Consider the following 15,972-nt stretch of genomic DNA (forward strand, 5'->3'; position numbering starts at 1 on the left):
TCACCTCTTTCTCTATTTTTTTTCCTTAATTTGTTTTTATTCCGGATTGCCCTACAATGTTTTTGTTATCAACCTTCCATGCCCTAGGAAAGAATTTGTCTGGTCCATGGCAACCTATGTTATAGATAATTAGTGTTAAATTTTAATGTTTTACTAGTTTTTGTGTGTCCTCATCACTCAAGCTCTCAAGTTATGGTTTGTGGTCATAACTTGGGTATATTTTTCAGTGGGATGTTAAAAAGTGAAAACTGACTTATTTTCCAAAAAGTAATCTTCTCAGCTTGTTGCATCATGTTGGGAAATCTTGTTCTTCTTTTATCATGCTTTTTGCAGTCATTTAGCAGCTGTCAAATTTGAAATTTAAAGCTTTGCCTTTTATAAACCATTAAACAATGCAGGGGAAGCTTCTGTTTCATGCAGTTCGTGTAGGACACCATGTATCTTGAGAACTGCAAATACAGCAAATAACAGGGGAAGGAAGTTCTACGCATGTCAATCGCAGGAATGCAACTTCTTTGTGTACGTGAAGTCTTGAATTTTATTTTTTTTGTATGATTATATTTCAGTCTTTTCTGATATATTTACTCCTGGTGTCTGAAATACAATTTTTGTTTACTGGCTGGTGTTCCAATTTTATGTAACTGTCTCATCTTTGGCACTTAATAGTATCTGTCTCTTAACAACTGAATGATGAACCTGCCAACCTCTTTCTCTTAAGGCTGCTTTCCATCCACCCAAATAGCTCAAACTAACATTATGTTTTGAACAGTTTATAGAAATGGGACCATATTGCATGGTTTTGAGATAGTTATGTTTTTATAAGCCTCATCATCCTGCCACAGATGGGAGGATAGCCTCAATGACGGAACTGGAGCCAGAAGTGCCACACGTTCAAATAGTATTCCATCCTCCAATCCGGGGCGAACTGGTGGACGTGGATCTCGTGGTAGAGGTGGCCAGACTGGAGCTCATACTGCTGCCACAACATTTGTTTCAGCCACCGGAGATCCTATTTCTGGTAGAAGGTGCTTTAGGTGTGGTGATCCATCTCACTTTGCAAATCTCTGCCCCAATCGTGGTGTCTGATCTCTTCACATTTATTCACCTTGACTGTATATAGAAGGAAAGGTTGGCCATCAAGAACCTTTGTGTTTTCATTTTCTATTATTATGCATGTGCTTGAATAAACACTGGAATAGTGTGTCAATCTTTTTGAGCATTCATGAACAAGACTTGTACTGGTTCTAATATGCCAATGCTAATTGTCAAATCTTTTTTATTCATTCATCCACTCTCTTGTATGAAGGAACTTGTAGCATTAGCTTAACTTAAAATAACTGAAGAATCTATTTTAATTGGATCTCCTTTGCTTATGGAGATGTTGTAGTTCCCGAATTCCATGGATTTTGGAATACATTTTTGCCCTTGAACCCTTTTGATACAGGGTATTGAGACGGTATTGTTATGATCTTTTATTGGTTGGGTGATGAGTAAAACTCGCCCTCATGGAATCCAGCTGAAATAGATCTCAAACTTTGTTCCCATGAAAAAAATGTTTTGTAATACTGCATGTTCATATTTATTTATTCATTCAAATGTGAATGAGAACTGCGTATGCTCTACAATGACATAAATTATAGACATTTATGTTTTATTTCCATCACACAGTATGTACTATTCAGTAATATTGAAATAGGTCCAATCCTTTTCAAATCCTGAAAATTTGGTCACACCGTCTGTTTGTCGAGCACATGGTGGGTATGCTGTCACGAAACAATCCCTTTGCCAAATGTGGAGGAGCATGTGCGTGGGCGAGATCATAACAATTATGTTACTGCAGCTAAGGAGGGGACATTAAATCCATACTTAGTAACGAAGGCATAATTCATGTCTCAATTTTCTGTCTGTCTAATTTATCGTGTTTAACCAAATATATAAGTGGAGTGGCACGGAAATTTAATCTGTATTGTAAGCTTAATTTAATAATGCAAAGCCATCGAATTACTTTTTCTTTATGAATTTCTTTTGGAGTTATTCTAGCCTCTAGTAAGCTTGTTGTTAATGTCCAAATCATGTGCGTATGGGCTTCAACAATTTGAACAGAATAAAGACACGTCATCTTTGGCTACATAAACATGTTGCTGATTTTTCTCATCGCAAGCAAGCAGAGAGATTCACTTGTTCGCAATATATTTAGGTGGAGAAATAGGGAAATGTCCCTTTTAACAACTTGTTTTGATAACTTTTTTACAATAACTTATGTGTTATGTGGTAGTATGTGATTGGTCCGTTTTAAATATATGAATCAATAAAATAATGACACATAGTCTGTTGTCAAAAAATTGTTATAAAAAATTATTAAAATATCATGGTCCGGATAAATAATGTTGGCAATAACTTTTTGTTTTTGTTTATCTGCCTTATATATCATGCACAATATTTTGTACTATAGTTCTAAATGATTGGCATTCCTCGAGGGTTTGAGGCTTCGCCGGATGGATGCTGTTTGAAGAGAATATTAATTTCCAGCCAAATTAAAGCATCAAATGTAATTAGCTCTTTCTTTTCAGCCCCATTACTCATGCAAAGAGTTTGGTGAAAATAGAGTTTTTCACTTAAAATCATTCTTAGCCAATGGAATTTTTACACATTATATTTTCCATTCTCTTCATCTAAAGGTTAGAAGTAAACAAAACTTTCTAGAGTCATTTATACGTCGACTATTCCGTTGATCAGTTTTCAAAAATCTCCGTACTAATTTTCTAGAATTGCTAGTTTCTAAATACTAGTTTGAATAGAAGCAAGTGAATTAGAGCAACTAGGGAATAGAAACGACAACTTGGATTTTTGTTTAGGTTTACAAATATGCGTCAAGTTAATTACGCCCAATGGTTATGCGGACAATAATATTTTACCAATCTCTCTAATTAATTGTTCATATATTAATTTAATATGTTTTGTACAATATTCTTTTCCTTTCTTTCCCATCTTACCCCATTTGTATTTTAGATATAACTTTAGTGCAAGTTCTTTTTGTTAATTGAATATCTTCTCCTGAAAGTAGGTAACCGAGAAAAGAGGATTAAATCATAGTTGATGGCCAGAGTTGTCCTTCGGCTTCGAGGAGTGCAGTGGGTAGCATAATTTTCAACCAGAAAGATGAAAAGCCTTTCACATATGCTCTTTTTAGAATATTATAAATGTCCCTTTACCTTTTTGTATTCTCTGCTATTAAAGGCTCACTTGCTTTTTATTATTATTAATTATTATTTTAAACTTGACTTCAATAGTGGAGCATGGAATTTGAAGGTAGGGAAAAGGCAGCAAATGAAACCCACCGGTACCCCCAAGGTTAGGTGCATATATAGATGTTGAGGGTTTAGCCATATTCGTAGAGGACAAATAATATCTGCTGAGTGTGCGCACTTCTAACACGTGAAATAAATAAACACGCACCTTTCCATGTTAAGAATAATAAAATTAGCCACTTTAGTTCTCACTGGGAAATTTTTTCTTTAAACTTTTTCTATCAATAATTACCGGAGAAAAAAAAATAATTATTGTGCTTCATTTTATAAAACTAAAATACTTACAAGCATAATTCTTCTCACTAGTATATAGATCGAGGAACCGTTCCAATGTTAAGGCAACGACTTTGAGAGTGAGTTTGACTCACAACAACTTGAAGTTATTATCTCTTCACACGATTAAATAAAAATGTTAACACAATTTTTTATTATATTTCAGAGTCAGATAGTCTTTGCTGAAGAAAAGGAGTACATTTCAATTTAACTATCTAATAATATTGATGTAAATATATAATAAGGCATGATGTACATAAAATATTTTTCTTTTCATAATTCGGTTCCTTATTTTATGAAAAACTGTGCATGATGCAGACTTATATATCATGTATTTATATAAATTTATTTTAAACTAATTTAGTAAACATATTTAGTATTATTGTAGTAATTTGAATTTTGACTTATAATACAGTTTTTATGTGTACAATAGCTATAATAAAATTAAATATAACATTTTATGATATGAATATAAACACTCTAATAATTCATAATAAATCATCAGCAGGAATGTCCAAGTGTCCGGTTGTAGTGTTAAAAGTCATATAATACATGAACAATTATTGAAAATTTTCTAACGTAGCAAGGCTTATGTATCGACAGATTTAACAAGTGTACGAAATAGCAAATCTATTATTTACATTATGTAGTAAGTTTTCAGAAATTTTTCGTCAAATACTTTATCAGTAACCATACAAAATTTAATTAAATTTCCATTAATGTTTGGTTGATGGAAACCGTCGCAAACCTCTTTTGTTTTAGGCTTGACGTTAAGTAAATGCAATAGTTTAATTTGATAATAAAGCTATTAAGATATTTTACCTAATTCTCTTTCTTGGCTTCCACTGTAACGAAAAAAAAAAGGCATGAAATCCTCCGCTGGAGATCCTATGATGATATAAATAATTTAGCTTTCGATACTTCCTAACGTTACTGCGATTATTTTTATTAGAAAAAATATAATTTGTTACAATAGCTTTTAAATAAACGTTACTAAATCATTTTTCAAAGATAACGAGTAATGGTTGAAGTTAGCCTTTATGTTATTTTTTATTTATATAAAGAAGAATTCAATACTATTTCAAACTTACAAGAAAATAAATTAATGTAACAATATTTGAAATTAATGTAATCATATAATGGACATTTTAAAAACTAGTTGAAGTGTTTACTTATTTTTATTAAGTTAAACAAATAAATTAATCTCCATGCAGGCGTGAAGGATTTCTCAAATTAATGTTATATGTACGATTTATTGAATTAGTTTTGTGTGTGTAGACATTACTGGGCTAGTCTTATTTTATAATTATTGCTGATTCGTAGGCATGGAGATCAAATTAAAAATGCGTCAACGAAATCATCAATATACAATAATAACAACTACGTTAGAAAGCTTATATATATATATATATATATATATATATATATATATATATATATATATATATATATATATATATATATATATATATATATATATATATATATATATATACTTCTTTTCCTTTTGATTATTACTTGAGATGGCATCAACATAGACCATGATGATGATTTCAAAGGAACGGATTATGAAGAGTTATATTCATTTACTTTTAATAAGCTTTTGTCTTCCATTATTTTATTGTTGGGCATACTTTTAAATTTTGATGATAAAAAAATATTGTGAGATAGTAGTAAATTCAGAAGAATGGTTAAATTTGCATTAAAACTGAAAGATTATAGCTGAAGTGGGGAAAAGAATAAAGTGTATATTTTGAAGGTATCTCTGACTTCGTAAGCAACATTTCATTGTCTTTGGTTTACTTTTAAATGGGTCCCTTCTACTAAAAAAATTGACCTTCATCACTTTCCTTTACGATCACATCTCCTTCTATTCAAATTTTTATTTTTCATCACCATAAATTAAGACTTAATAATAAAATATAAAGAAAAGGAAAGAGAAGTTCTCACTTTAATTTCCTTTATTTATATTTTAAAAATATAAAGTAAGTTTGGTGAATTTGAAAAAATTATAAAAGAGGTTATAAGTTCATTTCATCCCACTAACAAATTATTAACAATTAACCTTTATCTATAAAAGAGACATCCTCATAAATTAATTAAAGGTTAATGAAAATGAAGATATAATTCCTCAAAAATTATTAATATTATCTTAAAATTCGACTCTACAAATTCATCTTTAAAAATAAGGTTTATTTGAAATTAATTGTATATTGTAAATTTGTCTTAGGAAATATATACATATTATACGATTAAAATTTATGAGTAATTTAATAATAATCTAATAATGGATAGCACAATAGAATTAATAAATAATAAATTTTGGTTAACTTAAATTTTAACTTTAATATCATCTTAAATAATAAATTTAAAATCTAAATTAGTCCTATAAAACTAATCTATAAAATAAAATTAATAATTTTTATTTATTTATATATTATAAATTTATACCAACATTAATTTTAAAACACACGAAATTGCCTAATTTTATAAATCGGTAGTTTAATGGACTAAACTGTAATTCTGCTCTAAATTTTGCTTTATGTAGAATTATAATAATGTTGTTTTCTATTGAATGATTGATACTGCATTTAATGGTGAAAGAAGCAATCCACAAATCATGGCTCATGCTAAATATCTTAGTCATAAATATTGTTATATAACTTTTTAAATAAATTTATCTTGTGGCTTTGGGAAACACGAAGGTTATGTGAGGACACGTGGCTGACAACAATTGATACTATGAAAATGAGAATAAATTGGATCATTTAAGTTCGGTTTGATATTAGGTCCGTCATAAATAAGTCAGGTTGATTTATTAATTAAAAGTATAATAATTTTATAATTTAATTAGACTTGTTAGATTAATTCGGTTATTTTTTTTATCATTAAAACAGATTCATGATGAGGTTAATGATAAACTATTAAGATAATTTCATATGTTGAAAAGGATTGTCGTTCAATTTCAAATCTTAGTCGATATTTTATCAAATTTTAATCGAAATGTATCATATTTTGGTCATATTGTCATACTATGTTAATATAGTATTGCAACACAAATTTTCTTTTTTAATAAAATTAAAGTGTCAAATTTAACCATTTTTGTCATTATATGAGAAGAAGTAAATGATTATTCTTGAAATATTAACAATTATTTAGAGTTATCAAAGGTATAAAATTGGTAATTTTTATTTTCTTTCATGCGGATGGATTCTACTTATAGATTATTTTATATAATTTTCTCTGAAAAAAAAAAGTAACTGTTTTATATTTGTTTAGTTATCTAAAAATACATATATTTTATTATTTTTTATATATTTTGATCTTAAACATTAAAAAGTAAATTAGTATAGTCTTTTAATTGTATTACATTAAGGTTGTGTTCGCATGAACAGATAACACTGTTCAAGCGAAATTGTGAGCGATGAATTACAAACTGTGTGTTGTTCGTTTGAGAGGAAAATCGTCGAGGATGGATTTGCAGGATACCCTCGATTTTGGTCACTCGCAAAATCGAAGAGATTTGAGTGGATTGTTGCGGAAAAGTCGTATGTGCCCTCCAATTGTTACGGAACAACGAGCGTGGCGTAACCGGTTACAGCAGAGTCGTAACCGGTTACAACGGTATGAAGTTTTGACTGGCACATGTGTAATCGGTTACGCAAACGTGTAACCGGTTACAGGGCTATACATTATAATTTTTATAATTTTTAAACATTAATTTTATAAATTATTCATAATTTTTTTTTCTTTATAAACATTTTTACAATTAAATATAACATTTATAAATAACATTTTATATTACTTTTATAACTAGGGGCATTTTGGTAATCTTTAATTTCTACCAATTAAACTAATTTTTAAAATCTTTCACATCAATCAAATCCTACACTAATTCTCACAAACTTTACTTTCAAATCCACTCTCAATTACCCACAAATCCACTCAAAAAAACAACTAAAAAATTATCCTCAAATCCATTCAAATCATCTCCTCCAAATACACCCAAAAGAACAAAGCCTAAGATAATATTTAAACTATTTATATTAAGATAATATTTAAATTATTTATATTGATATATTCAAACTTAAATGTTAGTTTCACTTTTTAACAAATCTTAAAAAATTAATATCATTAAATTAAAAATATTATATTTATTTATTTTTAAAATTTAAGAATCAAAATATATTAAATTGAGAAATTTAAATTTCGTATTCAAATTTAAAAACAAAATTTATTTTTAACCTTTTATTTTATTATTTTTTATGTGAGGTTGAGGCAATGACTAAATATTTGAGACTTACTTTTTTCCATCTCTCTAAAAGACACATTAATAAAGACATATTTTTTACTGTATAAGTGTTCTTATATACATGTATGATGAATTCCTTATCTTGTTGCCATGGAATTTATAGTGACGATGTAACTAAAACGTTTACAACACCAATCATTTCACATATTAGGATATTGTATAAAATGATATTTTAAACTTTTAATTAATGTGTTTCTATATGGTACACTCAGAGGTCGTATTTTTATTTCATTTCATGTTTCTAATGATCATTATTACAAAAAATATACAAAATAATTTGTAATTGTTGAATTGTCATAAATAAATAAATAAGTATTTATATTAATTGTCCATGTAGTTTCTAATTTTGTAATTATTTTAAAAAGTATTTCTTAACATCTTAATGTTTACAAACTTACAAATCTATCATAATTTTTACAAAATATAATGTGAAATTATAAATAGGGAAAATCTAATATTAAGAATTAACTGACAAGTTACATCATATTTTAATTAATATAAAAAATTCTAAAATACTTTTCCCAAAATAAATAAATATATATATATATATATATATATATATTATATAACTTCATGTTTTATTATCGCTAAATTAATTACATAAACTATTGATGGAATATAATGAAAAGTATCTATTGAATTAATATTTCTTATGCATATATATATAAAGTATTTTATTTATAATAAAAGAAATAAAAATTAAATCCAAAATATAAATAAGAAATAATAACAAAGTAACAAAACATAAAAGATAATGATAAGATAACGATAATGTATCTAATACTATTCCTCAAGCTGGTACATACAAACGAGATAATATATGTTTCTGTCATTGAGTGACATCAAATTGTTAATGATTTGCGAAGACGACATAGAAGACAAAATATCAAACAAAAAAGTCCTCCTGAGCAACAAATTTGGGAGATTGCTCCATATAAATCTCTTTTTGCAAATCGTCGTTGAGGAATGCATTGTTGACATCTCGTAGATAAAAATTTCATTCTTGAAGAGACACCACAATTATAAATAACCTAACAAAAATCATCTTTGCCACTGACAAAAGGAATATATGGACAAGTCAAACACAATGGTGACAAAAGGGAGGTCAGAAGAAACAACAACGGAAGGAGCCATTGATGAACAAGAGAGAGAAATCCTAAAAAATATGGAGAATAATATTGGATAGCGGTGGACAACTATGAAACTTCAACTAAGATGACTTTGACAAAGGAGATTACGTATCAGTACTGACGACGGTCAATAGTGATTGAAAGTGAGAAACTATGGTAGACTAGATTACCATTAACAACGAATGACAACCTGTAGTGGTGGACGACAATAGACTACGGGGACTAGATTGTCATCAGTAACAGATAAGGTGATGGAAACTTATCCATGCTTGAATGACCTGGCCTTGCAGACAGAGCTTCAAAAAAAAACCGAGAACAGTATTGGTGCAGTGGATGGAAAACAGCAGTGTGGATGCAGCGGAAATTGAGTAAGATTGATTGATGATTGGTGTATTTGAGTGGAATGAATATGTGTGGGAACCTCACAGCTCAGAAGGCCTTCCTACAATGGAAGGAAGCTAGAGGAAAGGGAAGAGAAAGTAGAGAGAATAAATGACTCAAGAGCAATAGGGATGGCAGGGAATTTCAGCAGCAATTTACTAAGCTCAAAAGTGAATCAATACAAGGAAAAGGCCCTCTTATTTATAGGTGAAGAGGAGCCTAATTTCTAATTTTAATTCCCTCCTAAATTCAAATGATTCAGATTTATTTTGATCAAGCAAAGTCCATGCCTCTTTCCAGCTCATCCAGCAAGGTGTGTGCTTCCTTCCACATCAGCCAATTCATGTGGAAAATGCTGGTGCATGCCGTAAGCACCTCCTTTGCTTTTTGGCTCCTTTGCTTGGTTCTTCTTGGATGGCTCAATCATAGTCTCCAAGATTTATTAATTCCTACAAAACAAAATATAAGTGCTTTAGTTAAGAGAAGAAGGATTTTTATAAGTAACCTTCCATAGAAGTAAAATGTTAGATGATCCTTCTTCTTCTTGAATCTTCCTAGCCATTGCTCTAGTAAGAGGTCCAATGTGATTTCTTGATGATTTTCCATCAGACCCTCCCTCTTGAAAAAGATCTGTCCTCAGATCTGCTTCATCCTGTTGATCATCTCCTGTGAAAGGAATTAAATCGCAGATGTTAAAAGTAGGACTGACACCATAACTTTCAGGAAGGTCTAATATATAGGCATTATCATTTATCTTTTTGACCACCTTGAATGGACCATCTCCTCTTGGACTAAGTTTGGATTTCCTTTGAGAGGGAAATCTTTCCTTTCTCAAATGAAGCCAAACTAGGTCTCCTTTTTCAAAAACTATTTTCTTTCTCCCTTTATTGTTGTATTCTGCATATTTTTGAGTTTGTTTTTCAATTTGGATTTTAACTTTCTCATGTAACTTCTTGATAAACTCCGCTTTAGAAGCACCTTCTTTATGAAGAAAAGAAGATGATTCTGGAAGAGGTAGTAAATCAAGAGGTGTGATAGGGTTAAAACCATAAACAACCTCAAAAGGAGAAAGATTAGTAGTCTTGTGGACTACTCTATTATAACCAAATTCAATATGAGGTAGATGTTCATCCCAAGATTTGTTATTTCCTCTTAATATTACCCTTAATAATGTAGATAAAGATCTATTTACTACTTCAGTTTGCCCATCAGTTTGTGGGTGACATGTAGTAGAAAATAGAAGTTTAGTTCCAAGCTTTTCCCATAAAGTTTTCCAAAAATGGCTTAGAAACTTCACATCTCTATCAGACACTATAGTTTTGGGTAAGCCATCCAATCTCACTATTTCTTTAAAGAAGAGTCTAGAGATATAGCTAGCATCATCTACTTTGTGGCAAGGTATAAAATGAGCCATTTTACTAAAACGATCTACTACCACAAATATAGAATCATACCCCCTTTGAGTTCTTGGCAATCCTAAGACAAAGTCCATGCTTATGTCCTCCCAAGGGGTATTAGCTATAGGAAGAGGTGTATAGAGTCCATGAGGCATAATTTTGGACTTAGCTTGTAAACAAGCTATACATTTAGAACAATGCCTTTGAACATCTATTCTCATGTGTGGCCAATAAAATTTACTTTTCAAAATGTTTAGAGTTTTATCAACTCCATGATGGCCCATGAGTCCTCCTCCATGACTCTCTTTGATAAGAAGTTTTCTAATGGATCCTTGGGGTATACAAAGTTTTCCTTTATTAAAAAGATACCCCTCAGAAAGATAGAATCCATCAAAAGGCTTCTTAAGACATGATGAATAAGTGGATGCAAATGTTTCATCATTTTCATATAACTCTTTTATGTCATCAAATCCTAATATTTGGGATCCTAGGGTTACTAATAATGCATGTCTTCTAGATAAAGCATCCTCAACAACATTAGTACTCCCTTTTTTGTGTTTGATGACATAGGGAAATTGCTCAAGATATTCCACCTACTTTGCATGTCTTTTGTTTAGCTTTGCTTGCCCTTTAATGTACTTGAGAGATTCATGGTCAGTGTGTATGATGAATTCTCTAGTTACCAAGTAATGCTCCCAAGTTTTTAAAGCTCTAATGAGGGCATACAACTCTTTGTCATAGGTAGGATAGTTTAAGGTAGGTCCCCTAAGTTTTTCACTAAAGTAAGCTACGGGATGTCCTCCTTGTATTAAAACAGCTCCTATTCCTACCCCAGATGCAGCACATTCTAGTTCAAAGGCTTTGGAAAAATCAGGCAGAACTAGAATAGGTGCATGTGTTAACTTGTGTTTCAAAGTCTCAAAAGACAACTCTTGCTTATCACCCCAAATAAAAGGCATATCTTTCTTGACTAGCTCATTTAAAGGAGCAGCTATGGTGGAGAAATCTTTCACAAATCTCCTATAAAAACTTGCTAACCCATGAAAACTTCTCACCTCTCCTACATTTTTAGGGGTTGGTCATTCTTGTATAGCCTTGATCTTCTCTGGATCAACATGTACACCTTCTTTTCCCACTTTGAATCCAAGGAAAATCACACTTTCTTGACAAAAAGTACATTTGTCAAAGTTGGCAAAGAGATGATGTTCTCTAAGAAGAAGCAAGACTTTTCTAACATGGTTAAGATGTTCTTGAAGGCCTTGACTATAGATTAAGATATCATCAAAGTAGACCACTACAAATCTGCCTATGCATTCCCTAAGCACATGATTCATTAATCTCATGAATGTACTTGGAGCATTGGTCAAGCCAAAGGGCATGACTAACCATTCATACAAACCAAATTTGGTCTTGAAAGCAGTTTTCCATTCATCTCCTTCATGAATTCTTATTTGATGGTATCCACTTTTAAGATCAATTTTGGTGAAGAGATTTGCTCCATGTAATTCATCCAACATGTCATCTAGCCTAGGAATGGGATGCCTATACTTGACAGTTATGTTGTTGATGGACCTACAATCTGTACACATTCTCCAAGACCCATCCTTTTTAGGGACCAACAACACAGGCACAGCACAGGGACTTAAACTCTTTTGGATCCACCCTTTGTTCAACAAGTCATTAACTTGTTTCTCTATTTCTTTTGTTTCCATAGGGTTGGTTCTATAGGCTGGCCTATTGGGTAGGCTTGCCCCAGGCACCAAATCTATTTGATGTTCTATTCCCCTCAAAGGTGGTAATCCACTTGGTACCTCTTTGGGAAATATATCATCAAATTCCTTTAAAAGTTTTTGCAACCCCTTTGGTAGAGAACCAAGTTCATGAGTGATTGAAACAAATGCCTCTTTGCAATAAAGAAGGAAATGAGGTTGTCCAAGAAAAAGATTTTTGGAAATATTCAAGGTTTGAGGTTGGACAACTTCATGGGCTGAGGCATGGGTTACCAAATTCTTTCTTTCTTTCTTATTTTCTTTTTTCTTTTCTCCATCCAACTTCTTCTTAAGAATTATTTGGTCCTCTCTTACTTGTGAAGGTGTAAGAGGACACAAAATAATTTTCTTTCCCTTGTGTTGAATGGTGATTTTGTTGGTGACTCCATCATGTAAAGCTTGTTTATCATATTGCCAAGGTCTTCCAAGTAATATGTGCCCAGCTTCCATTGGTACTATATCACAAACAATTTGATCTTCATATTTGCCAATGGAAATAGGTACACTTACTTGTTCTTTAACTACTATTCCATCATCCTCTTTTATCCATTGAAGTTTGTAAGGTTTAGGATGAGGAGTAGTTGTTAAGCCAAGCTTCTCTACCATTCTAGAACTACAACAGTTGCAACAAGAGCCACTATCCACTATCATTGAACATGTCTTTTCTAAAACTTTGCATCTTGTGTGGAATAGGTTATCTCTTTGTGACTGTTCTAATTCTACATGTTTACTTTCCAGGAGTCTCCTTACCATAAGTAAGTCACCATCACAAGGTAAAGCTTCTTCTTCTTCAGAAGTGGATGTCTCAGCCTCACTATATGAAGAACCCTCACTTTCACTCTCATGCTCAAGGATGTAAGTTGACTTTCTATTGCGGCACTCAGATGCATAGTGCCCTTCTTCCCCACATCTAAAGCACTTAGTCTCCTTACTCTTATGATCTCTTGAAGGTTCTTTGACTTTTTCTTTTCCTCTCTCTCTCTCTCTCTCTTCATATCTTGGCTTGGTTTGACTACCCTCCCTCTTATACTCTTTCTTATGGTAAGAACTATGAGGGTAATCTTTCTTGGTGGAGTTTTTCCTCTTTAGTTGTTGCTCAACCCTCACACAAAGTTGGACTAACTCATTGAGATCATTGTAGGGTATAAGTTCAACCCTATCTCTTATGTCATAGTTAAGTCCACTTTGAAACCTAGCTATTGTTATCCTAGGTTCTTCTCTTATCCCAGCTCTCAACATGAGTAACTCCATTTTTTGTCTATATTCCTCAACACTCATGTTCCTTTGTTGGAGTTTATGGAGTTTATCCATTATCTCCCTATCATAGTAGGCTGGTACATGCCTCCTCCTCAAGGCAGCTCTCATTTCATTCCAATACCTAATGGGAGGTAAGTGTCTTAGCCTATGGTCCTTGACTAAGGCTGTCCACCAAATTAAGGCATAACCTTGAAAGCTTAGAGAAGCCATGGTGACTCTCCTTTCATCATCTATTTGGTGGCACTCAAATAATTGCTCAACTTTCATTTCCCACTCTAGGTATTCTTCTACATCATCTTTTCCATGGAAGGAAGGAAGATCAATCTTAGGCTCTCTTGGGTAATGCTCTCTAACTCTATGTTGTCTTCTAGGAGGCATTTGGTAGTGATCATCATTGTGATGACTACTATTTTGCTCAATTTCACTTGGAGAAGATGATGATTCTTCTCTTCTCCTATGGGAAGACCTCTCTTTCTTTTTATCTTGATTAATCAAAAGTTGACTAATCATATCTTTGAGCTCACTAATCTCTTTATCCCTTTGTTCAAATCTTTGCTCAAATTCTTCCCTTAAAGACATTTCACTATTGGGTTTCAAACTTCCTTGCACACTTGATTGACTCATTCTTGTCAAAGGAAAGTTTTTCAAAAGGTTTTCAAAATGTTTGACAAGTAATGAATGAAAAAGATTTTCACAAACTTTCTTTGTTTTTGGTGAAAAATTTCTAAGAGATTCTAGAAGTAAAAGATGTTTCTAAGTAGCTCCCAGGAAGAAGAGGTGAGTCACAAATGGACAAGCTTAGAAACCAAGTTCTTCCTTAGCCAGAGTTTCCTTAGAATGTTCTTTTACTTTAGTTTCTAAGTAGAAATTCTTCAAATTCGTTTTAAATGTTATGAACCTACAAACCAAAGAAAGGTTTACTATATGCTATGCTATCCTAAATACCACGGAGACCTAAAAACAAAAGGATTACTCAAGACATTTAAGGAAAGCAATAAAGATGCAAGAATGTAAATGCTAGACGGCCCTAAGTGAAAGTGCAAGTGACACTTGGAGCCCCTTGACACACTTCCACACTAAAGAAAACGAAATTGGACTATTACAATGTTCAATTGTGAACTTGGAATTGCTTCAAGAGCATTTTCCCAAGTCACTTAACTCAAAACAGCAAAAATAAACTGAAATACACTTTTCAAACATCAAATTCCGTGATATAGACTTGAAATGAGGCCAGGAATTTAATGAAAACTTTGTCTTGGAGATGCAAGTTGCTGCTGTAACAGAGTTTACAGCTTGCTGGACAGTGATGTTTAGCTGCTGTTGAGTCTTCCTTCTTGCTCCACTTTCAATGCTCAAACCACTTCCTAGGAGGCTACCAAAGTAGGAGAAGGATTCTGGTACTGGATGCCCCAAAAAGCTTGCACATACACTCCAAAACTCAGAAAAATAACACCAATCAGTTTAAAAATCTGCACCAAACTATGCTGCTGTTTGCACCAAACTATGCTACTGTTTTGAAACTTAGGATGCCAAAAAAATAGACACAACAATTTGGAACAGCACACCAATGAAAGGTACACAAAAGGAACTTATCAAGGCACTAGAATGGATGAAGAAAGCAAGAAAAAAAAACACAAGCATAGTTCAAAAATTCTTCCAATACAAACTGTTTGATAATTTCAAAAGTGTTTGATAAAATGCCTCACTGACTTTCAGCTTTGTTTTTCAAGACTTGTAATCTGGATTGGTTGGTTCTAACAGCTTTTTAACACTTGATGGAAACTTATCCATGCTTGAATGACCTGGCCTTGCAGACAAAGCTTCAAAAAAAAACCAAGAACAGTATTGGTGCAGTGGATGGAAAACAGCAGTGTGGATGCAGCGGAAATCGAGTGAGATTGATTGATGATTGGTGTATTTGAGTGGAATGAATATGTGTGGGAACCTCACAGCTCAGAAGGCCTTCCTACAATGGAAGGAAGCTAGAGGAAAGGGAAGAGAAAGTAGAGAGAATAAATGACTCAAGAGCAATAGGGCTGGCAGGGAATTTCAGTAGCAATTTACTAAGCTCAAAAGTGAATCAATACAAGGAAAAGGCCCTCTTATTTATAGGTGAAGAGGAGCCTAATTTCTAATTCTAATTCC

General features: G+C 32.1%; 1 protein-coding gene across 3 annotated transcripts in view; it reads left to right on the forward strand.

Moving 5' to 3' along the window:
* The window catches only part of LOC108331574 (DNA topoisomerase 3-alpha), a 44,599-nt gene extending 42,636 nt beyond the window's left edge, over positions 1-1,963 (forward strand). For 2 of the 3 annotated variants that reach the window (XM_017566347.2, XM_017566348.2), the window contains 2 exons: positions 399-519; positions 843-1,287. In XM_017566347.2, the coding sequence (XP_017421836.1) occupies positions 399-519; positions 843-1,086 (365 nt within the window). In that variant the 3' untranslated portion in view covers positions 1,087-1,287. Of the gene's footprint in view, positions 1-398; positions 520-842; positions 1,288-1,696 lie in introns of those variants that run through there. The other variant, XM_052876375.1, reaches the window with a different exon arrangement.
* Positions 1,964-15,972: the final 14,009 nt, after the last annotated feature.

The sequence above is a fragment of the Vigna angularis genome, chromosome 4 (genome assembly GCF_016808095.1).
Source record: "Vigna angularis cultivar LongXiaoDou No.4 chromosome 4, ASM1680809v1, whole genome shotgun sequence".
Taxonomy (NCBI): Eukaryota; Viridiplantae; Streptophyta; class Magnoliopsida; order Fabales; family Fabaceae; genus Vigna; species Vigna angularis.